We start from the raw sequence: 24,768 nt of genomic DNA, 5'->3' as shown, positions 1-24,768 counted from the left end.
GCAGCAAATCTTTGAATACTTGGTTACATGCTTTGGTTAAACCATTGTTGAGACGGTCTACTGAACGATGGCAATGTTCAATATTATGTGGTTAAGTAGTCGGAAAAATGACAGCGTTTTAAAATACATCATGTGCGGAAGTTTTAGTCATTCATATTTTTAACATTAACGTAAGAATATAGTTAAGTTGTCCTCAATTATGAGTGAAACTATTAAATAGGCCAAACCGATTAAATATTACACTACAAATACACGTGGCTTTAGGTCGAATACGAACTTTTGAACACTAAAAGTAACGGTAAATGCTATATCAAGCGCAGATCTATACCCTACCTACGGATTGTCTGATTCGTGTTTGACTGCAGGGAGTAAGAGAATGTTAAACAGTAGCTCAGCATGCTTGAGACTCGCAAGACAGCTTCTGCTTTTCTTTGTGTGATGAAGACAAAAGCAGGTGCAGGCGGACAGCGTTCGGGTGGGGTGCGGTGGGTGGGGTGTGGGAGGGATTGGGATAACGTCAAATCGGGAACGTCATCTCAAAATGGGGTGTCGCCAGACGAATGACACTCATTGCATATTGGGCAAGAAAATGAAGAGGCGTGGGATATTCTCAATCAGTATAAATTCCTTTCCGGGAGCGTTTTTAGTCAGCAAGTCAAGGCACCTGCTTGAGCAGCAGAGGGGAAAAGAAGTTCTGTGTAGTGACTCCAAAGGACACGAGCGAGGCGGATACATTTCATGGAAATAAAGATCTACTGGCTAAGTGAAGAAAACTGAGAGCAGCTCGCCGGCTCACAATCAAATAGTCTACCTCGTTTTGTTATTTTTCATAGTATTTTGTTTAAATGTTTAACAAATTGCGCGTTGGCTGCTCATGTTAGCTAGCGAGCTACTTTACCACCAGTAGCTGTACATGTTGGTTATTAAACGTTCGCTGTAGTTACCGGGTATTATTTAACTAGCTAATGCTTTTACATCAGTTTGTGAACGGAGCCCTGGAAGCTATGCATCCAACAATTCAAAAAGACACTACTTTTACAAAGATTTTCGTGGGCGGTTTGCCGTACCACACCAACGATGCCTCTCTCAGAAAATATTTCGAGGCGTTCGGGGAGATCGACGAGGCTGTGGTGATAACGGACAGACAGACTGGTAAATCCAGAGGATATGGCTTTGTAAGTAGCTACCTGTCTTGTGATGGAAATTCGCCATAATTAATTTTCTGTCACTCCGCTATAAAACTTAGTGCGCACTTGTGATTCTCGCGTGTCTGCCCCAAGGTCTTGTTTTGCCAACAGTTTCAGCACTGTAACGTTAGGCTACAGCCCATAGAAGAATGTCCATTGCTCAGTGAGCTAGTTGGGCTATCAAATTGGAATATCAATCTAAACCGTTCAGTTGAGGGACTGGATTGTTACCTTGTATTTTATATTGCAGTCGTTGAGGAATAAAACTGACCTTTAACAGCACACCTTTTAAATAGCAAGCTAATGTTATAACTTAATACATAACTGAATGTTACCTAAAATATGCGACTATTGTATAGAGATGGGAGTACTTGTCACTTGTGCATGTCATTCAGCCACTTGCTTAGACGACCTGGTCCAGTGAAATAAAAAGTCATTCTTTAGACACACACGTGATTAACTGTTTACGGTTGAGGCCACGATGGTTGAGGCTGACCGATCCCGGGCAATAACCTAATGTTTTGCGCAGTTGTCATGTCAACAATTTAAGAAGGCAAGCCTACGCTGTCCATTAAACAAAGATTTCGAATGGGAAAGTATTTGCTTGATAGTCAAGATACGAACTTCCAAGACTGAGTTGTTCCCTCACGTTTCCTTCCGGAAGGTGAGCTTTATTGTTCTAACGGTATGATGAGTATTGAAAGTTCCAGGTGCTACACTTGACCGAGTCCTTCGTCTCAGTTCTTTGTTTCAGTCATCTGTTATTGATAAAAATACACCCGCCCATGTATAGCCTATATATATATATATATATATATATATATATATATATATATATATATATTTAAAGAGCGTGTGTATCATGTATTTACTGTTCAGATTCAGATGGTCTGAGAATTGTATATGGAAAACCAACATTAAGGTGCTTGTTCCATATCAAGAACAACAATAATGAACTTAAATGTAGTATGAACAATTTATTGGTCTAGTCATTTACTTTTCTGTTTGTTAGTCTAGTTATGAAGCTGACCTGTTGTTTAGTGGGAAATGGCATGTTGAAGGCTAAGTTGATCATTTCTTTAATGCATGGAATTTATGCATATAGTGCAATGTCATTCTTGGCACCATGGTGCTTCAGTTACTCCTGTGCTAAACTCCTTTGACACCCACCACTCCCCTAGCTGAATACCACAGTTGGTCAAGTAGCCAATTATTTATTAATTTTAAAAATAATTTTAAATTGCTCAAAAATGGAGCCCACGAACAGTGAGCACTTCACCCTTCCTTTATATGGACATTTAAGCCACTTGGAAAGCAGTCTCATACAGAAAGGAACTGTAGGACTATTTCTTTGAAGTCTTTATGAAATTACTACTGCATTGAAATGAGTTTAATTTTATTTATTTGTTTATGTATGTGTTTATTTTTTAGATGGATGTCACATTAGGCACGGTGAACACATCGTTGCCACATACGCAGTGCAGTTGGAACTGTGAGATAAGATGGCAGTTTAGTTCACTTCCTTTTTTGTCAAAAGAGCGAGAGGGAGGGGAAGGGGGGGGGGGAGAGAGAGGAACAGTCAGTGTGCCCCAGTCATTCATTTAGTCATTTCCATCATCAACATGACTGATGGAGAGAGTCATGTGTTTGGTCTGAAACATTGTTTTGTTTCACAGTGTACTCTGATACCATAGTTTCTTTCAGGCTCTCCAGGACGTAATTGACTCTACAAATTGGCTTGTAATGTTTGTAAGGAATGCACCCTTGATGTTTTTCCAACTTGTGCACCAATTCGTTTTGCTGAATTTATTAGTGTGACTTGTGACTGGTCTTAGAATATGCAGGAATGTGCTTTTTTTATTACAGCTGGATTTTGATCCTCACATATTCTCTGTAAACTGAAAATGCACTTCAATGTTTATGTGACAGAACTAATAGCCTGGAAGAAGCAATGCACGACAGTACTGGATTTACAAGTTCTACAAGCTCTGAGAATTGTTGTGGTTGGGTTTAAAATGTGGTGTCTGTTAGCACGCTGCTTGGAGGAGAGAGTCTCTGTCACCACTTAAGTTGATCATGTCGGCAGAAACTGAACTAAACGCACAGGCACACATACACACGTGTGAAACAGACACACACACACACACACACACAGGCAACCCGGCTCAGTCGCGTATTCACAAAACAGTCACTGTTCCTTGAAATGAGGTCAGTGGTAGGGCCCCTCTGTCTTCAGCTTTCCCGTGTAAGAGCAGTCCTCCCGCGTGCTCTCTTTGTTCAGAGCCCGGGCGCACGCTCTGCGCTCGTCCCGCCTCGCAGGGCCACAGTTTAAACGGCGACATGAGCATACGGCCTTTCACCCACCGGTGCTTCTCCGTTTGTGCTGGAGTCAATTTGGGGAGAACCGAGAGCTTTCCTTGGATTTATTTTTTTGATCTCTTCAATTGTTTCATCCTACCCTGTAAATTCCCCCCTCTCAAAACCACACGTTCCGATCTCGAGAAACTTATGCTGTTTTCGTTGTGTTCAAAAGCGTTTGTTGTTAAGTTGTTTCTGGGGGGGGGGTGGGGGGGGGGATGTGGCTGCAGCAGCAGCAGCAGCAGCAGCAGCTCAAACCCCTCTGTGATGAATAGGCAACTGCACAGGTTTGTCCTCTGTAATAGCCATTTAATGCTGTAGGATTTGTATGTCGGGAAAAAGGGGTTCTATTAATTTTGGAATCCTAAACCTCTGTTGGACTCCATCCGCAGGTTCAGAGGCGGTTCAGAGTTGGTGGGTGCAGCGGGATGTCCATACTAAAACTGTATGACTGATGTCCCTTTCAGGTGACCATGTCTGACCGGGGGGCTGCGGAGCGGGCATGCAAGGACCCTAACCCCATCATCGACGGCAGGAAGGCCAACGTCAACCTGGCGTACCTGGGAGCCAAGCCCCGCAGCCTGCAGACAGGTGAGCCGGAGAGAGGTGAGCAGAGCACCCCTTCACCGTTTACACGGGCACACGCACTTGCACGCATGCTTATATATAACCATTCACTGTCTGATTTGTGTGGAAATGCTTAAAGTATGGTCTTCCTTATGGGCTCACATGAAATATGCAGCTGCTTATAATAATCTCTCGTCCTATGAAATGACATCATGCATTCTGTCAGTCTTCTAGAATGAACAGCAGAGACTGATGCTGCTTAAACCCATGCATGTTGCTAGCGCGGTGACCTTCACATTGCATGAGGCAAAACTTTAAAAGCATGGGAAATGCTTACTTTCAGAACCTCCCTAAGCATTTTCTACATCATTCCTTTCTTTGGTCTTACTTGAACATATTTGACTGATTATACTTTCAAGAGCTTCGTCGTCTTTCGTGATGTTTATGTTCATTACGCCATCATGATGGTTTCCTGTTTTGCTATCCAGAGGTGGTTCTTAACATTTTGAAGTGAAACCAAACTACTAGATGAATTGAGGATTCACTTTCTCTTATGATGTTATTTCTTAAAAATGTATGCCAAAGTGGGTGTATGTCTCCTGTACTCAGTGTATTACTGGGTAGCGCTAGCTGCTAGGCTGCACTAATCTAGTTTTCCTGGCACTAAAGATACAGGAAAAAACACCTCTGTTAAGCTTCGGTTAGAGACTGTTAAACAACAACAAGAGAGAATAAAACCACAAAAATGGGAAGCGTTGGTCGCCAAGGAAGCGCAGACGTGCTCTTTGAGATCGATGATTGGCAGAGCCAACTGGTATTTGTCGCGCTGACACCGGAGACAGACCAACTCCATTCTGTTGGGGTTATAGGCATATTCGGACAGAAACCAAACTGGGTCGTGCTCACTCAGTGTTTGGGTTCGTTTTGCATTTGCATCATTTTTCTTTTTTCCCTGGTTAGCTAACTTTACTGGTTGCGTCAGTTGGGTACACCCCTCCGGGTGTTCCTCACAGTACGGTTGTTCTCTACTGTAGGCAGTGTGTAAATGGGGTGTTATTGTGGGGCTGTGTGACGTCGTGCATGAGCGTGAGTGTAGGTATGAATGTGTGTGTGTCTGAGTAATATGTGCATGTTAGTGTGTAAAGCATGCACGTGCTGGCGTTCAGTCACGGTCTCCGGGCAGGTTTAGGTTGTGGCTGGGGCAGGCTGGCTCGTGTGCTGTGTTCCAGGCCGTGTGCTGATGAGCCCTGCTTCCTGTGTTTGACGTGCTGTGATTTAGCGAGGAGACCGAGCGCGTCGGTTCTCTCCCTGTCTCACGCCGCTTCCGCATCGCCCGGACGGCTACCACGCTCCAGACCCTGTCTGCACCCCGAGGCTCTTTCTGTCCTCTCTTTTCTATCTGTCACTCATCTTTGAATTCACCTCCGTCCTTTGGAGGTTTAATCCTTAAGACGGGACCCCTGAGCTTGTTTTTTTTTTTTTTTTTTGCCCCATACTTGTCTTTTAAATTTTGAATCACATTTTGAAAAGTGATTCCATTTCTGGGTTGTTCATTTTTCACCAGCTCTTTTCCGGCCTCCTGTGCTGGCCCTCATATCTTAGGGGCACTAGGGTGTTGCACAAGGGGCATGAGAGAGCATGGGGTCTGAGGGTCGTTAAGCGCTTCTCTCTGTCACGCTCGCGCGTGTGCACGCCCAGCCCCCGCCTCGTGCTGTCTGACTCTCCGCTGGTGATTCATGTTAAACTCCCAGCGTAGTGAAGCGAGTTACATGCCCCTCTCTGAGTCAGTGGCTACTCTCTTACGTTGTGGAGTAAACAGCACAGCGGTTGGTGCATGTTGTCTATGAAGGAGGGGGGGGGGGACCCAGCCTTGCTGTACTCCCTGTTTAGATGGTCTGGCCCCATCCTCTTGTCTCCTCAGTAACATGCTCTCTCTCCTCTGTTCTGGCCTAGGTTTCTCTATCGGCATGCAGCAGATCCACCCAGCGCTGATCCAGAGGCAGTATGGGTAAGTTACAGGGGCGCCCTGCAGGTCATAACGCTGTGACTTTAATGAAGGCTCTAATTAACTGTGTCTGAGTGATCTCATCTCTCAGCTCCTGGGTGCTCTAATGTGCCTGTTGACTGGTGCCTCAGAAACTATAGCCACTTCTACCAAGCCACTTTTCCCTTTAAATATGAAGCTACATTTAATTGATATTGAATAAAAAAATAATACATTGGTATAGAAATGATAGACCTGCAGCATAAAAAAAATCTTTCATTGGTTTATTGAGAGGAGTGAGCACTGACTGTATCCAATAAACAAGAAAGCGCTCTTGGAAGCTGTTATTAGAATCCAGAAAAGATTTTTAAGTCTGTCAGAATTTAGATACAGCCGTTTGAATACATAAGCCTTCTGGTAAGAAACATGCCTCGGTGCCCTTGTATGACATGGCAGCTGCCTGCGTGGAAGTGGTGCAGAGATAATAATGGCTTATTAAAGCTGATTTATTAAGTTTGCGTGCTGGTGGCTGGAGCTCCTGTGGCAGGGTGAGGAGGGGAGTGTCCTCACTTCACCCTACAGCACATTCTCTTATCACCTGGTAACCAATCAGGATGGGCACTTCTATTTTTTAAGGCACTCCACTATTTGGAGGGTAACTTCTTGCTTAAATCTAGCATGTAGACTTTTTACATACAGCTGGGTCTGGACCCTTATTGACTGCGGGAATGTAACTCCAGGGTGCAGAAGTAGTACCTTTAAAAAGTTCCTCAGTCAGCAGCCCTCTGCCTGGACTGTGCTCAAGCATGTTTTCTTATGCTGGTGGCAGTGTTGACACTGGGAGCCCATTTTGAGGCATTTCTATTTTTAGTCTGTCTTCTCATGCCCTGGCCCTCTCTACCGCTTCATTAGCTCGGTGAGAAGGCCCCTCCTGGCCCATGTGTTGGTCTAGGTTGACCTGTCTTTCAAGGGGTTGAGAAGAGGCAGGGCCACCCATTGGTTGGATTGAGTTCTTCAGACAGGGTAGTGAGGGAGTGGATCAGGCTGTTGTAAAAAAAAAAAAAAAAAACACGTCAGCCCTATGGTTGGATCGTAGCCAGCCCCCTGGGTTGCCCCTGCATCGCGCCACTCCGTCCACGGCAGGGATGGTCGCGCCAGTGTGGAGCTGCCAGCCAGACGCCCCCCCCCCCCCCCCCCCCCCCCCCATTCCCCCTGTGACCCCTGGCCTCCCTCAAGCAGTTGAGCATGACCTCATCTCTGCTGCTGTCTACTTCTGCAGATCCATTCCCAAGGGTGGGGGTCCCCTCCCTGCAGGTGTTCAGTGATGCACTTCAGAACTCAGTGCTCAGTTGTACTCAGGTGTGGCTCCTGTTTGTATGAAGTGGATAATAGCTGGTAGCTGAGTTTGTTTGGCACTGTGATGCTTCAGATTAAATTAGCATCGACTGTGAGGCTAGCGACGCTCAGGGGTGTCATTGTGTTTCAGTTTCTGTCCATGTTTCTGTCCAAGGCCATGTTTGTTCTCAGGTCTGGTTGTGGCTGAGGGGACGCAGACCCCATTTTGGCTCAATGGCGATTAAATTTTAAACCGTTTCTCTTTAATTATTGATCTGAAATGGCTTTTAGGGAATTGAGCAAACCCTAGCCCAAAGGGCTCATGAATGAGTGATGAATTGACAGCGTCCTGTAATATGAAATCCGCAGTCCCGGGCTGGACTTGGATGTGTGAGGCCCTCTTTGGGCCCGCGGGAGCCGAACGGGGCCCGGCCCAAACAGCTGACTCTGGCCCCTTTCTGTGAGAGGGATGATGACTCCCAGTTTGCAGTTGGGATGAAGAGTTGTCCTGGATGTGAAATCTTTGAGGGGGAGGGGGAGGGTGTTGTACTTGCACAGCTGTCAGTTGTGCTGTGCCCTTGGCCCTGCCTGATTCTGTGTGTGTTTGCCTGTTTTTCCTCCCATTAGAGCTAAATGGGATCTTTTGTTTCCCTCTTTGAGCATAATGCTCTTGGTTAAGCATTTGAGGAAACAGTGTTTGGGTGTTTGCGTCTGCACAAGGCCTGCAGTCAGAGGCTGAGAAGCTCCCAGTGTTATTAGTGCCTCTGCTGTGTTAGCGGAGCTTCGGTTCCCCCCCTAAGCAAACCTGTCACTCAAGCGTGCGGTCAGACCCCATCCAAGCTTTACTCCATGCGCACACACTGCTCGGTATCTACAGCACTGCTGTGAAAGACCTCTGAAATAGATTTGTTTCTCATTTAATGAATTTGTTCATTGATAGTTAACCTATCAGTTACTATGGCTGCATATGTGGTCTTATTCCAGCAATTCAGGTTAAGTAGCTCCCTCAAGGAAACAATAGTGACATTCCTACCCTGGAATCAAAGCTCTTATCCTTATCGGGTGACGTGCCGGGTTAGCCAGAGCCCTGCTGATTGAGACGCTTCCCTGCTTCTGTTTGGCTGGTAGCTGTAGCGCTGTGGCGCTGTAGCGCTGTAGCGCTGTGGCGCGGCGCAGGCGGCAGGTGTTGTTCAGAGACGTACGCTCCCTGTAGCCCGAGGGCCAGACCTGTCCAACAGGATCTGCGGCGTCGGTTGAGGGCTCAGCCCGTCACGCACAGCTGTGCAAATCCTGGTGGCCTCGCCGTTACTTCAGGCCGGCCGGGCGTGTGGGCGGGGGCCGTCCTCGCTCGGCCAAACCGGCTCGCGTAACGACAAATTCCATTTGGTTGATTCGTCAGGAGGCCCCTTTGTCTGAGCGAGCGGCGGCGCGTGTGGAGCGTGGAGCGTGTGGAGCGCGCTCAAACGGTGCGCAGGTGCTCTACGCGCGCTTCCTCAGGAACAGGACGACATTGTTCCTTCCTAACCGACACGTTCGGCGCTGCAGAGCGGACGTTCTGCTTTTTCCGCGGGCCTCCGTCCTCTCATCACGCACTGGCCGTGCGTTGGCTCCGGTCTTGTGTTTAGGCTGCGTAATCCAGTCCTCCGCTTTTTCAATAGCTGCTGCATTTCTCAGTGAAAACCTACTGCTACACAGAGGCTGTGACGTCCCCCGGAGGTGTGCGTCAGTCCTGCGGAGATGGCCCTTGTCCGACGGGGCAGTGGGTCAGTTTTGGGCTGGAGGGGGGGAGGGGGGCGGGCAGCCAGGTCGGGGCAAGGAGTCTGGCACAGCTCCGGGCACCGGGCCCTTGCGTCGGCAGGATGTTGCGGCACCATCTGCTAACTGCCAGGGCAGGCGCACAGGCACAGAGAAGTGAGATTTGGAGAAGGGGGGTGAGAGAGACAGTGGCGAAGGCTTTGTACATTTCCTGTTCAAACAAAGCAGCTTAAACTATGGACAGGATTAGATCCAGAGAGGCTGGAAGTGTCTCTCTGAGCAGTGGGGGAAGGGGTGTCTGACCGTGCAGACTGTTGCTGAATTAACATAGTCAGGGATCAGGCTAGTGTAGGGCCAGGGCTGGGTTTGGCCTTCTGTCTTTGCCTTCCTCTTCAGTTAGAAAGTAAGTTGTGAAATGTTCACATCTCACTCCCGTAGGCCCCCCCGGTACTTCGACTCTATTTTTGCAGTATTTTGATAGTGAGCGTTTCATGGCATGTTCCCTTTTCTGTGGGTACGAGCTGCCTGCTGGGCTGGTGGCTCCCTCCCAGAACATGTTGAAACCTTTTTCTACCACTTGAGGCCATTTGACAGCTGTAGAGGATTTCCCAGAATGCCGTGCTTTATCAGTGCTGCCAGGCCCCTGTGCCTTCGCTGCAGCGTCGGATCGACTGCTCATCAGATAAACTCTCTGGCCTCTCAGCCCGTTTGTGCTGCTGCCATCGTGTGCCTCAGACAGACCGACCAATGAGCCGTCCCCGGGCACTGCAGTGTGATGCCTGAGTGTTAAGGTTGGTCAGGTGTGTTTAGTGTGGTAATGGGTATAGCAGGGGGGTGTTGTCAGATGTTCAGTGCATCAAGCTCAGATGTGTTCAGGGTGGTGATGCAAATATGGACAAAAAAGCAGAAACGGAAAAACCAAAAAAAAAACTGGCAAAAAAAGAAACCTTGCAAAACAATTGCTCCCACCACAGAAACTTTCTTTTTTTTGGCTGGTGTAATATTTTTAGTTATTTCCCAGCTTACTGGTAGATCATAGTTGTTTCCCTTTCAGTGTCAGTCAGTAGGCTACCCGCATGATTTTGGGAATTTTGGGGATTTGTTTTTGCCTTGCTGTGGCCCTGTGTTTACAGTCAAAGAAGTCTCCTCCGCCACCTTCACTTAATGTAGCTAGCTGGATAGTGTATTGGAGGTGGTGTGCACGCATCAGGTTCAGTGTTTGAATAGGTTTGCTCTATTGTAGGCCTAAAGTATGATGCTGCTCCTCTGAGTGTGAACACAGCTGGGTCTGATTTCCTAGTGTTTGTAGCTGAGCATTGCTGAGGCTAATTTCTGGCCAGTTCTCCATCTGGATCCATGGATCACCTCTCACTGGTGAGGCCAGCAGAGAGGAAGGCCTGAGCAGCGGTCAGTGCTGGTCACGCCCTGGCCTACGGCACCAGCCAACCAGACCCAAGAGGAGGCGTGGATGGCTGCCTCGTCCTTCCCTCGGAGATGTTAACATGTGCCACGGCTTTCTCAGCCACAGTTTCCATTCTCCCTGGCTTTCAGCATTCATTCGTTTTACAGGGTTTCTTCCAGCTGCTAAATAGACCTGGACCTTACTGAGCTGGCTGTTTTCCCCCAGCAATTTGCACAGAGATGTGAAGTCTGAAGGCCTTCACGGTCAGAGAGCAGGTCAGGGCGTTTGCTGCAGCCACCGTCAGGCCCCGCCCCTTTTCATGTGTACTGCTGTGTGTGTCTCTGTCTGTGTGCTGCCCCAGCGAATCTGCGCGCTAGGCGTCGCGGGGGGGCCCCGTGCTCTCGGCTGAAGGGACCCCGGCTCCTCTCGGCCCGACGCAGAGCTCCCAGGCTGAAGGGCCGACAGCGTACCAGCCTCCGAGGTGCCGGCCGGGGACAGGGGCTCTCAGAGTGGCTGTGTGGGGGTTGCTGTGCAGTGGTTTGGATTGGTTTGGAGTGTGTGGGGGGAGGGGGGAGCTGAAGTGCAGTGTGTGTGTGTGTGTGTGTGTGTGTGTGTGTGTGTGAACGTACGTGAGCTCTGCTCTGAAATGGCTATGGAATTTTTTTTTTGTTATGCTGGGAAGCAGATCTTCCCCTATTTATAGCATGGCTTTGGCTTGAAGTGGTGGTGATAATCACGGTTTGAAGTGTGATCACTTGGGGTAGTTGGGGGGAGGGGCCTCTTCTTCTGCAGTGCACAGCTGTACTGTGACATCACTGATGTGCCTTGTGATTGGCTCTCAGGCACCACCTGACTCAGAGCTGATTTGGTTTGAAGCACCAGACTCTGATCTCTGTATTAACCTACACTGCAAAAAGGTTGTCTTAACAAGTGTTTACCTCTTGTATCTATCTCTTTTAATGAGACTTAAAATCTTGTTTTTTGTATTCTCTCAAGTAAAAAATATTAGCTTGTCAAGAAAAAATGGACTTATAACAAGTGAAATTGTCTTAACCCATTGGCAAATCTTGAAATGAGAAACTTCATTGGCCATATTTTTGTCATGGAAAAGTAATATAAATAAGATTATAAGTCTAATTAAATGACTTGCTAAGACTGACTTATTTTATTGGTTTTTGCAGTGTACACTATAGTAATCTAGAGATCAGCAGAGGAGAGGTTGTCAGTTTTTGGTTTTGTTTCTTTTTCCCATGGCGAGGGTAACCGAGGTGTCTGAAAGGTTTTCCCCCCCGCGATACGGCCCCAAGTGAGATGAAACGTTCGCACGGCACATGCGCCTAAGATGCTTTATCTTAAGCGTCGACGTGTCACGGAAGTAGAATTTTTTTGAGACCGGCCGTGCCTGCAAATTAGCAGTGAGTCATGCAAATTGACCATCGACACTTCTTTATGTAAAAAAAATGAGAACTGAAATTAGTTAGGACTTGCGAAACAGCAGTGCAGTTGTGATTGGGAGCTGGCGTCTGTGGTCTGCTCTGCCGCGGTCCTGTAACGGTCCTCCCTCTCCGTCTGGGCCTCGCGCTTAGAGACGGCTGAAGAGACCCCCGCGGCCTGCCCTCTGCTCTGAGCCTGAGCCTCTTCCTCCGTTCACTGAGTCACGCAGCTCCTCTCCCGCTGTCCACATCCCCCAGAGCGGCCGCTGGATGCCTCTGCTTTCAACATTAGGCCAGTTCATCTGGCGCCGAGTTCTCTGAGAACGCAGAGGCTCTGAAACGGTCTTCACCTCGACCGCCCAACGGGTTCGACTGCCTCTCATTACCCTGTAAGACGGAAACAGTTTCTACTCAACGAGCAGCAACTTACTGCTGTTTATGAACCCGGTGTAAAGGGTGCCTCGCTTGAGGAAACAAATGTAACTTTTCACTCCACATTTATTTATAATTATTATTGTAATTGTGTGATAATTTGAACCCAGTGTCGCTTAGGCTACATTTTGGTAATACAAAATGTGCACGAAATGCACGGCAATGTAAATTTTCTTTTAAACACCAAACCTCTTCCCTCGATAATCATTCTGTGTTGTTAGCTAAAAGGACGGTCATTGTTGGCTTTGTGATAAAGGTTAAAATGGAATGAAAGGGCTGCAGTGTAATCCTGTTGCTCTAGGTGTGTGTTCCCGGACTGATGGCTCTGTCTCTGTGTGTGTGTGTGTGTGTGTGTGTGTGCACGCAGGCTGGCTCAGCAGTACGTGTATCCCCAGACCATCGTGCAGCCCAGCCTGCTGATGCCGTCCCAGCTGTCCTCCATCAGCTCCCCATACCTGGACTACAGCGCCGCCTACGCCCAGTACGCCTCGTCCGCCTTCGAGCAGTACCCCTACGCCGCCTCCCCGGGCTTCCTGGGGTACAGCTACGCCCCAAGCTCCTCTGCTCAGGCCCCCGGCCCCGCCCCGCTGCAGCAGGCCCTCCCCACCGCAGCTGCCCCGCCCACCGCCTTCATCCAGTACCCCCCCCAGCAGGTGCAGCCTGACCGCATGCAGTGAGGGCCACGCTACGGATGGGGGCATGCACGCGGTGGGAAGGGGGGGGGGGGGGTGGGTGGGGGCGGGGCCAGGCAGAGCCACAAGCGGACGTAGGCGGAGTTGGACAAGCAGTGACAATTGCACTATGACATCAGGATGAGAATCTGTTACTGAGGAGACTGTGATCACACCAAAGGGCTTCCCCAGAAACATTCTTTCATGTTCTTTAGTTCGTTGCTATTATTATTATTATTAATATTATTATTGTTATTATTATCATTAATGTTATAATAATAATCATTGTGTAAATGGTGACCTCACCCATGTCAGTTGCCAAATGCAGCCGCGCGTTGAGCTGCGGAAGGGGCAGTGGGGGCGCTCTGAGAACAGCGGCCCCCACCGCGGGAGGAGGGGCTAGGGCTCTGCTGCCTGGTTACAGGGATGAGTGGCGGCTTTCTCTGCAGCTGCAGCGCGAGCTCCCGAACCGCTCGGGGCCAAAACAGCGTCCCGGCGCACCTCCGCGATTCCCCGCCCCCCCACCCGCCCCGCCCCGCCCCGCCCGGGACGCTCGCCACGCAGCGAGCCGTCCTCTGAGGGAAACGCGGGCGATCACCACGTCAGGAACACGAGGCCTTACGAACTGCTACTTCACCTCTAGTTTTACATCCCCCTCACTGTGAATGTCCATGGCCATTTTTTGATACAGGATCCTTTAAAAAATTTCTACAATTTTTGAGGCTGTTCACCTCTTATTCTTAGTAAATTATTGTAGGTGGATGTAGATAATCACAGCTGATTAATATGCAATTATGCTGGGGGCAGTAAGTGGTAAGGGTAAAAATGTATAAGGTAGTTGACACTGTAATATGTATGTATTTTATATAACTGTTAATCTAAGATAATCATGCCAATGTTGCTTTTTAAAACGACATATATGTATACCATTTTAGGAAATTGCTGCAATTGAGGTAAATTACAGTATTTATGTTGAAAATATTTAAAGAAATGCATAAGTTGCAAACTTGCTCTGGATATTTTGTAGTTTTATTTAAAGTTTTGTCCGCAGGAAATCGATCGAAACTCCTCTGTATCTGGAACGTGTCGCTCCTTGGCTGACTCAACACACAATGGCGCGTTTCTGAAGAATTTCTCTGTCACAGCCTCGGCCTGCTGACACGGCAGTTTTTGGAGCATTTCAGTACCATGTTATTTATGTACAATGAATCCATACAAAAAAAGAATAGGAAAATAAAGGATTTGTAAATACAATGGCTGATTCCGTTTCCTCATTTGAAGTTGGAGCGTGTTGCATTGACACGTGGACAGACCTGTGCTCAGGGGTCCGGTCGCTTTGCTCCTGTCGTGTGTCTGTGAATGACAGGTGCTTGTGTTTTTGTCCTCGTGTTTGAGTGACAGGTGCCATGTGTTCCACAGCTTTTTTTGTAGTAGAGTGCCTGGATTTGTTAGGCTGGAGCCCTCTCACATTTGTCATTGGGTCTCCAGCCCATTGATTTATCAGTTGTGTGTGAAATGAAGTGTGACAGATTCATTTGCTTTCACATTTATTAAGTGCTGTCTGGCTGCTGCCATGGAGATGGTGTGCCGTTCGAATGCTGTGTTAAAATGTTCTGTTGAATTACACTTCATTATGCAAATACATAAATTAGAATAATGTGATTCCTGAGAAATTGCCATGGAAGGCCTATTGTATGAAATTAAATCAGTACTACCCATAAAATGGCATTTGGAATTGTGGCCAAACTTTGCATGTATCCTTGTGTGGCCATGTGCAATACAGGTTATGTGCAAGCCCTACGCAGTCAATTCTGAACATTGGATAACAAGGTAGCTTTGTTAAAAAGCATGGCCTTTCAAATGGCCTGTTATTAATTGTTCATGGCCACTAATAATGACATTATATCAGCAAAAAATCTTACCTTTCCTCCCTTATTTTTGACAAAATTGACAGAATTTCTCACTAACTTAAGAGAATTCATGCGTATAGTGACGTACTCAGGAGAGGCTTTCTGTTGGTTAATTTTCTCATTGGCTCCAGTGCACACATTCAGAACACAGGAATCGAGTTGAATGTTGTATATGTGTGTGAAAACCCTGTGAGAATGAGTGCGGTGGCTGTGCTCTGCAGGCTACGGTCACTGGGACATCTCTGTGTGTGTTTGTTTATTTTATTTATTCATTTTTTGAGGGATGGGAGGGGGGGTTTACATTTGAGCATTGATAAGCAGCACACAATTTTAATGCAGTAACACCTCGCCCCCCTTCACGCGCGAACGCGCACACCCACACCCACATTGGCGTCCTTTCTTCGACATTGCTTCTCCCTCTGCCAAGCATACAGGGTTATTTCCAGTCCTGGAGGCCCCACCGTTACCAGCGATGTGCTGAGTCACCAGCTAACGTGCATGCTCCTGAGCAACACAGCCCATATCTCGCCTCTAATCTCAAGCACGCCTTTCTCCCCTCTTACGTCAGGGGTTTCCTTAGAACTGTTCTCTCTCAGGAGTCTGGCCAAGTAAGTGGCCGGCATTTATAAAGTTTCATAATCGGCTGTTGGCGTTAGCTGCTAACCTGTAAAGGGGCTAAACTTTACGCTTTGTTAGGCCCTAAGCAACAGATGCTGAGAACAGAGAAAACTCAAGCCAAGTTGTTTTTAAAGGGTTAAACAGATTTTATTGGGTAGCAGGGTTTGCTTTGCCAAGGTGATTTGGGGGATAAGTCTTTCTACATCTGTGTACATATTGTAGCTACCCTGATGGACTGACAGCGTGTCCCAGGGGCCTGGAGTATGTCACCATACGGGACTCCTATCTAGATGTGTCCTATTCTATATTTGGTCTGGCCTCCCAGGCCCTCCATGGTTCCTGTCTTCACCACTGAGTGGCAGAATCCAGGTTCCCAGGCCACCTCATGAGACATAAATGCAGGATGTCAAGTGGCGTGTCTGCTAAGGAGACAGTGCAGACAGAGGTGGACTCGGCTGCCTCTCACACTTAGGACTGGCCCTTCAGAATGCCGGCAGTGATAGTTGGGTACAGCCTCTGATAAGGCCTGTGGGCTCTCAGTCATTTGCATTCAGAGTAGATGCTAATCCCCTGAACCATGCACTCTTTGACCTGCTCCAGTATCCACTACTGAACATGGGAATGCTCCTTTGTGGGCTGTAACGATGGTGTAACAGCCCTGCTAGGAGGAAATCAAGCCTGTGGCTGAGGCAGCCCCCGCCTCCTTGCTCACACTTCCGTAAGCCTCGCGTCAGGGTCGAGACGTGTTTGTGTTCTCCCCCGCCTCGATCCTCTCGAGTCAGTCACCCGCGGGCCTGTAATTTGATCTGTGCGAGGTTCACGCTTTCATAATTTTACAGGTTGGAGGTGTGATGTGGGGTGAGAGCTGGCGCTGAAGAGTTTTGACTATTAAAGATGCATGACTTTTATTTTGTCTTTGTGCTTTCAGACAGTCCAGCCAGCTCTCGACCCAAGCTGAGACAGACCCACTTTCTTTTGCGGCGAGGCTATAGTTCCTCTCTGCTCAGCAAAGGGGGTAGTTAACGTGCAGTGGTTAACAAAGTCCTCTGAGGGTGTGATGGGGGAGGAGGGCAGGCTGTTTTGAGCAAGCTGCTGGGCCTTTGATTAATGTAACACCAGTTTCTCTTTCCCAAACGCTAACAACTCCCCAGCCCCCCTCTACAGCCACTCTCTCATGGGGCCCGTCTGCCAACGTGACAATGAGTGACAGAGAGAGCCTGGTTGGGAAGTGTCTGTGTTGGGGTTTGAAAGGGGACTGGGGGGGGGGAGTAACATAGCAAAGGAGGGTTTCTCAGTTGATTCCCTGCCAGATTTCTTTATCTCCCATAAGCAAACCTACACCCAGGGAGCCGCCCCACCTACCCCCCTCCCCCTTGCAAACAGCCCCTCACAGAGCCCCTATCTCTTGATGGAGGGTCTGCCCTCCCAACGTGACACCACCAAAATACGCACTCAGGAACTGTGAGGCCAGATGCTTCCCAACAGCAGTTTCTCTCTCCCTCTCTCTCTTTCTCTTTCTCTCTCTCTCTCAAACACACACACTTTCGTTCTCTGTCGCTTTGTTAGTTATGTCCACACACACACCAGAAGTCTCTTACTTTTGGGGTTATCATTGTCTCATAAATCATTAAGTAAATAAAATGAATGTTTCATAAATGAAATGAGATTCACAAATATTTTTGGTGATGTGAGCGCTTACATGCTATGATTGGTCAGAGTAATGTGGGATTTAGTGAAAGGATGTCTTAAAATCTGATTGGCTGGATTAGACTAAAACTATTTGTGGATAAATTTTCACATCTTGCTGTGAAGAATGTTTCAAAAATGAATGTGATTCCACATGTGCCAGGTGATGCATAAATGCTGATAGAGTCACTGTCAAATGAATGTCCATACACTGGCAAATGTATTCCCGATAAAACAACGCATGTCAAGAAATTAAAATATATTATGACATACACTATGTGGCCAAAAGTATCTGGACACCCTTAGTCTGGGGCTGTTTTTCATGGTACGGGCTAGGCCCCTTAGTTCCAGTGAAGGCAAATCTTGATGGTACAGCATACAATCACATTCTAGATGATTATGTGCTTCCCCAACAGTTTGGGGAAGACCCTTTCTTGTTTCAGCATGACAATGCCCCAGGGCACACAACGTGGTCCATATAGAAATGGTTTTGCACAGAACGATGTGGAAGAACATGGCTGGCCTGCACAGAGCCCTGACTTCAACCCCATCCAACACCTTTGGGATCAATTGGAAAGCCAACTGTGAGCCAGGCCTGCTTTCACAATCAGTGCCCAACCTCACTAATGCTCTTCTTAGTAACATTGATATGGTAGCAAATCCACAGATTTGTTGAGGAGATTGATGCTACTGGAGTTGATAGGAGTGAACCTACACTGTGTCTGAGCCACACACAACATCCAGTGCCACTTAGCCCTGCCACCAGCCCCGCCCATCTTACAGACTGCAACAAGGGCCTCCCCCCAACAGGTGTTTGAGAAAAAAAGTAGCATGAATGACGGCCAGTGACACACAAAAGGGGAAGTTGGAGGGTGGGGAATGACAGGAAGATCAGCGGCTTTGTTTTTCAGCGTGCAGTAACTCGCCTGCCAGCGGCGTTCAGATCCGAGGGATGGATGGACCTGCCTGTGTAGATGCAGGTGACTTACGGAGACCCGTTAACTGGTTTGCTTTGCCCATCTGCTGTGCTGCCCACCACTGTGCTGTTAGGGATCATCATTTCCATCCTCATGCAGTCCGTGTAACCTCCCTCTGTTTCCGCCACCGCAACATGGCTGCCTTCAGGGCTGAACAGTCACCATAACAACACATTACATTACATTACAGGCATTTAGCAGACGCTCTTATCCAGAGCGACGTACAACAAGTGCATTAGTTCAAGGTGCAGAGGTGCAAAAGAAACACACTAGAGTGAAGTAAAGATCGTAGTGCCAGAAGTGACCACATAGATCAGGACTCCAACCCTGTAGAGTAACCTGTTCAGCAAACAAACAAACAATCCTGCCAAGTACAAACTAGCACTGAAATCACATTTGCCTAATCAGAATCAGACAAAAACAATCCTGCCAAATAAAAACTAACGTGATCGTATTAGCCTAACTAGGTACATTGAGCTAAACTATAGGCTAGGGAGGGGTGGGGAGAGGTGCAGCCTGAAGAGATGAGTTTTTAGTCTGCGTTTGAAGGTAGTCAGATTCTCTGCTGTTCTGACTGCCACGGGGAGGTCATTCCACCAGCGAGGGGCCAGGACAGACAGCAGACGGGAGCGGGAAGTACAGACACGAAGAGGGGGAGGTCCAGAGGTCCAAGCGTCCAGAGGTGGCAGAACGGAGAGGCCTGGCTGGTGTGTAGGGTCTGATGATCCTCTGGATGTATCACATGTTTACTATCACCATGACAGTGTCTGTTCTACAGCATGCAGTCAAACGGTGCCTATCTCTCTCTACCAGGCCCCCATCCCACTGCCTGGTGCCAGTGACCTCACGTAGGCAGTACCCTCCTCATGCAGCCGTGATATGGTGATGCGGTGCACTTTTGGGGAGGCGGACACTGTGGCCTCTGTCGCTCTCCGGCTCACAAAAGGCTGCCTGTGTGCCTCACTGTTTAGACTCCCGCAGAATCCCTTCTCTCAGACACAGCTCACGGCTTGTCTGCATGCTACCAACATGTCCTGCCAGTGTCATGCATTTAGGGTGTTTTATCAGAAGAAGCACGTGGCATGAATGAAATAGGACCAGGAGAATGGTGCTGTGTAATCGTAAGCCAGAGAAACTCTAGAGTGAGACTGATGTCACTCTAGAGTTGCAACGCAGTGAGACAGAACCTGAACAAACAGTCTGTGAAGCACCTGTCCGAGTTCAGTAGCGCCGTGACCTCTGCTCTATCAGCCCTGTGAGTGTTATTCTGCTGCACAGCTGTGACAAACTGCGGTGACTCCTTCAGCACATGCCAAAACATTTCTCAGAGTCGCTGGCAGCACTAGCGCTTGTGCCGGGAAAGCTGCTTTTGTGTTTCCATCTTACCGTAAAAAAACTTTGGAAATGAGCTGATTGGTACTTTGCATGGCAGCCTTTCACCATTGGCGTGTGAATGGGTGAATTAGAGGAATCAATTGTAAAGCGCTTCGGATAAAAGCGCTATATAAATGCAGTCCATTCCATTTACCATCCATTTAATGCCAAATGTTGTGTCATTCATTTTGAGCATAAACCATAGTTTGACACCTTGCCCTTTGGACGTGAGGCTGTGATGAATTGAATGAGCTCTTATTAAATGATAAAGGTTTCCATTCCATCTCAGGCTGCAGTATGGCTACCTTCTTCACAGTAAAATGCCTCCCGTCTTACCTATCTTTATATTTTTGCCCTAACTCTCTTTCTCTATCTCACACTTCCCTTTCACTCTATTTTTGCTTTCTCTTTCCTCATCAGAGGGAGAGAGAGATTGAGAGAGAGAGAGAAGAAAAGGGGAGAGACCAGTGTACTGTATATTGTTCCAGACCATTAGAAGAATTATTCCCCACAGGATAACCATATCATTCCCATATTAGGAAGTAGGTACGAGGCTGTCGGCCACATCTTAAACTGTGTGTGATTGCCTTACGCACTTAGCAACACCTTAATCAGTGAGAACCAGCAATGAGGGGCACGTGGAGAGAGCACGGCTGGGGGTGGGGGGGTGGGGGGGGGAGATACTGCCAAATTCTGCTCCTGCCTGAGGATCAGATAAAATAGCCCTGCTTAACTGGTATGTGTGCTTGGGTTGGCCAGCTGCAGGGGCTGGGGGCATGGGCAGAAGAGGTACCTCTGCTATCTGCTGGGCCATTGAGCTGACTAGTAGTAGTCCCATGCTAAGGGCTGTGGCCTCGGTAATGTGCCTGCCCCTCCCATTATTGATCAGCGCAGACACTTTGGATCTGCCTGAGACCAGATTGCTGTGAGGAAAATGAGAGGTTCAGTGTTGCAGAGTTTTGAGGCTTTCAGAGATGATTCTGAACTCCATCTATATCTGTGACCTGTGGGGAAATCATGAAATGGACCATCCAGTTTTGAGATGAGAGGAGTTATACTTTATTAATCCCCGAGGGAAAATCTATTGTCAAACACACAGCCACAGAAACAGCCAGGAACAATAATATAATAACCGTAATGGATACATAAAATGCTACTTCTGCTAACAATAATATTCAGTTTTTAAAAACTTTTGTTTGTGTATAGAAGACATGTGGGAGTTTAGGATTTATGTGACTGTGACTGTGACTGTGTCTGTTTGCATGTGGGTATGCCTGGGTGTGTGTGTTCATGTGAATATGAATGTGCATGTGTGGGTGGATGTGCATATATTATAGTGTGTGTGTATGTGTGTGCATGCGTGCGTGTGTTTTCATGCGTGTGTGCACTGTGAGTGCACATAAATGTGTGTATTATTGCATGTTTGGTTGTGTCTGTATCTATGCAATTGTGTATGAGTGTATATGAAGCTGTGTATGTTATAGCACTGATGGTGTGACAGTTGGCTGAACAGAGATGCTAATGTAAAATCCCAGCTGCAATCCCTCTGCACTGCTAGCTGTATGCAAACAAGCTCAGCTACAGTCACTGAGTAAATCGAATTTGCAACTATTAAGAAAGACACTTCTCTGCTCCTAGTTATTGTTATAATATGAAGCTTTCAGGCTGTTTTGTGGCTGTGTGGGGGGTAGTACTTTTGATGGGTTGATTTAGACTTTAATCATTTCTGTGTCTTTACTTTTTTTTATTTCCTCAGTGCCATTTATGTGAGCATTTCTGTACTTGTGTGTCCCCAGCATGTGTGGCCGCAAAGCCTGTAGAAAAAGACAAGGGAACAGATGCAGGGGATGCTGGGGGGACAATGATCCGTTCTCTCCTTCTGCCTGACCTCTGAACCCGGCCCGCGAATGTCGCTGTGATTTAGGTCAGCGGGAGACGACTGGGAGGATGATTGGCTGTCATTTCAAACGCCCAACGGTCTCCATAACTGCTGTGTGGATGAGCTGGTGTGGAGGCGGGGCCTCGGAGGAGCTGAGCAGCACTCAGCCAGGCCGCATGCACAGTCAGGCAGATATGGATTTTGTTCAGATTTGCACAGAAAAAAAAAGGTTTGTGCTTAAAAACCTTTTCATTTCTTGGGGAGAGATTCACTTAAAGGGTGTGTGTTTGTCACTGGAAGAGGGGGCTCTCCTCTCCCTTTGGGCCAGTGAGGAATTCAGATGCGCCTTAGGGAGAAGCGATGAACGGGCAGTTGCCAGAGTGCACTGAAAGAGCAGTTTTTTGATAAATTTGAGTAATTAGCATCACAGTGCATTGCAGTGACTCCTCGGGTTTCTGTATGTAGTAATAGGTGAATGGACTGTGGGGTTTACTGCCATGTGCAGCTGATGGTGGCAGGCATGCCACCTGCACAGAGGCTGAGATTACAGCACAGGGACCGGGGCTCATAAAGCCCTCCCACCCAGCTGCTCGTTTGCAGTGACACTGACCCCAACAGACTGAGGGAAACAGGGTGGCTTTGTCCAGATAACGCCCCAGCACTGATGGCCCTGACTGGGAACCCACAGCGGGAGGGAGGGGGAGGGGAGGGACTCCATTGCCTATTCTCCCATCTCTCCTTTTTGGATTTGGACTTCCTCAGATTACAGAGCGGAGTACAGCATGGTAATTATGTAGGAAAACAACAGAACCGTGCGTGTTCTGAGATTTATGGCTTGCATTCATTACTTGGGAGCAAACACTAAATAACCGTCTCTATGTAAATAAACAGTGCCCATTTAGTCTGCCAGCAGGGCCCTGATGCTGAGCCCAGCCGAGCACCATCCGCCCCCTCTCTCTGACAAAAACAGGAGTGGAGACTGTTTTCTGAACTACTGTGTGTGTGTGTGTGTGTGTGTGTGTGAGAGAGAGGGAGAGAGAGACAGAGAGAGGGGGGGTGGGCAAGATAGAGAAAGGGCAAAAATCATGAGAGGAGAAAGTGTGGGAGAAAAAGAAAGAGAGAGGGAAAAGAAAGTTTTTTTAAAAAGCTCTGTTACCACTCAGGTGGGCTGTTTAGGACACATGGCCAGCCCAAGTTAAGGATGTCCATCTTTAGATCCCCGAATCACTTTATAAGGAGACAGAAAAGTGCTTTGGGCTAAATATAGACCAGGTTTATCATGCCTCTTGTTTTTGTTGCTGTTAAAAATCTCAGAGAGGCCATGTGCTTTGTGTCACAGGAGGGCCCTGAGAGACTGTGAATAATAATGAAATTAACCCCGGATCCTCTCCCTGCTCACTGCGCTGGCTCCAGGTTGTTTGCTGCCTTATAATCCTTATGACTGTTAAGAGTTTTCTTCTGTGACTGACAGGGCCTTTGGATGGAAGCCCACAATGGATCTCATTATCGGCCTCCTTGTGCAGAGAGGGCTGGATTAGCACTGACTTCTGAAGGCCAGGCCGTCTTCCTGTACAGCCAGCTCGTTTAGCCACATTACATCACAGTCGCCCTCTGCCTCACTTGCATTGTGGGTGTTTTCCTCATTTAGCAAGGCAAAGGTTTCAGGTTTTGCATTTAAGTACATTGGGGCTCATATTTTCATGGTTAAATCTTGTGTCATATTCAAATGGAGTACCTGAGGAGTACCCTTCTGATAACTGTCAGACTGACTCATTGAACTCACTGTAGTAGAGAAGGTGATGGTGGAATCAATGTGTCTATTAAGAGGAATGCTCAGTGACAAATGCATATATTTTTATGTCAATGTGTCTATGAGAAATGCCCTATAAATGTATAAATACGTTCATGATTTATAGCTCCCACACTGCAATAAACCTCATTGACAGGCGGTCTGGTGTGCACTGAACAACCTCGTTCTGGGACAAATGTTTACTTTAGATTTTGCAAGGTGCCTTGATTCCCTCCTTCAGCTCTCAGTCAGTGAACGTAAGCGCGGGCTATGCAATGTACGTTACAGGAGGGCCGGTGGCTCGTTCACTGCTGCGCGTCGCATACCTGTCTTATCAGTATTGCCCCCCCCCCCCCCCCCCCCATCCCCCCACCCCAGAACGTTTCTCTCAATCGCTTTGACCTTTTACAATCCCAGCACTGCAAAAAGCAAACAACTTTAAGGAGGCAACCCACGCTTTCCCAGGCAAAACCATTACTGTTACCATCTCCATCAGTTGCTCCAACAAACCGTCCCTGTGTGGTGGAAACGGTAGCTAGCCAACAGGTGGAACCTGCCAGCTTTCTTTTGGCCCACGCTCACATACTCAAGGGAGACAGCACGAGAACTGGACAGGCTGGTGGGATGCTTTTGATTCTGAGCCCCCAGCCTGAGCAGCTTGTTTATTTTTTTTGTGGCCATTTGTCTTTATTTTGTCGACAAATAAATATATAATATACATTTATATATTTTAATATATAATAATATATTGATTATATATTAATTATATAATAACAACAACAACAGCAATAATAATAATAATAATAATAATAATAATAATAATAATAGCTCTTTCAGTGCTTTATGCTTGTGCTTATATGTGCATTCTAGTCACAGGGTCACTGGAAGGCCTGAAGGGCTTGCTTTGAGCGCTAATCAAACCCACCCTACAGCATGGCACGAGGGAAAGGAAGTTGGAGGAAATCCCTCATCTCATCATTACAGCAAACAAAAGGCAGACAGCAATAAAGGAAAATAAAACACAAAGCAAACACAGCCCGATTTATAACCCACCCGGCCAGCTCGACACCGCTAGTGTTTGGCCGCCCTTTGTCTCCGTTTCCACGGCAACCCCTTTTTATCACCTCCTGTTCACCTGCCCTGCCTGGGGAGCCAGGGCACCACTGTGTCAGGTGAGAGGGAGGGGAGAGGGGAAGAGAACAGGAAAGAGAGAGAGAGAGAGAGTGTCGTGGGAGCCCACACTCGGTGCCTCCCGCGCTCACAGCTGTTGACTACACGAGGAACCCCCTCGGTTTGGCGGCACATGTCCAAACACAGAGCTCACATCATTCACAATGTCTCAGTAGACATCAGCCCCCGTCTCCAAGCGTCAGCACCTGGTGTCTGCTCAATGCTCCCTGCCTGAGACTGA

General features: G+C 47.7%; 1 protein-coding gene across 3 annotated transcripts; it reads left to right on the top strand.

Moving 5' to 3' along the window:
• Window positions 1–616: 616 nt before the first annotated feature.
• On the top strand, window positions 617–13,176 carry LOC118207693 (RNA-binding protein 38-like). Of its 3 annotated transcripts, XR_004761441.1 has the most exons (5): window positions 621–1,175; window positions 4,013–4,136; window positions 6,066–6,120; window positions 10,950–11,069; window positions 12,821–12,941. XR_004761441.1 is itself a non-coding variant. In XM_035381530.1 (4 exons), the coding sequence occupies exons 1-4, from the start codon at window positions 966–968 to the stop codon at window positions 13,128–13,130; spliced, it is 699 nt and encodes a 232-aa protein (XP_035237421.1). In that variant the 5' UTR covers window positions 617–965; the 3' UTR covers window positions 13,131–13,176. The 3 variants fall into 3 exon arrangements, 2 of the variants coding, with proteins under 2 accessions (XP_035237421.1, XP_035237420.1); XM_035381530.1 differs by lacking the exon at window positions 10,950–11,069 and having other exon boundaries at window positions 617–1,175; window positions 12,821–13,176; XM_035381529.1 differs by lacking the exon at window positions 10,950–11,069 and having other exon boundaries at window positions 4,013–4,151; window positions 12,821–13,176.
• The last annotated feature ends 11,592 nt before the right edge of the window (window positions 13,177–24,768 follow it).

The sequence above is a fragment of the Anguilla anguilla genome, chromosome 11 (genome assembly GCF_013347855.1).
Source record: "Anguilla anguilla isolate fAngAng1 chromosome 11, fAngAng1.pri, whole genome shotgun sequence".
NCBI classification, from domain to species: Eukaryota; Metazoa; Chordata; class Actinopteri; order Anguilliformes; family Anguillidae; genus Anguilla; species Anguilla anguilla.
Note: the sequence above shows the minus strand (reverse complement) of the source record. Positions and strands in the feature narration are given on the sequence as shown.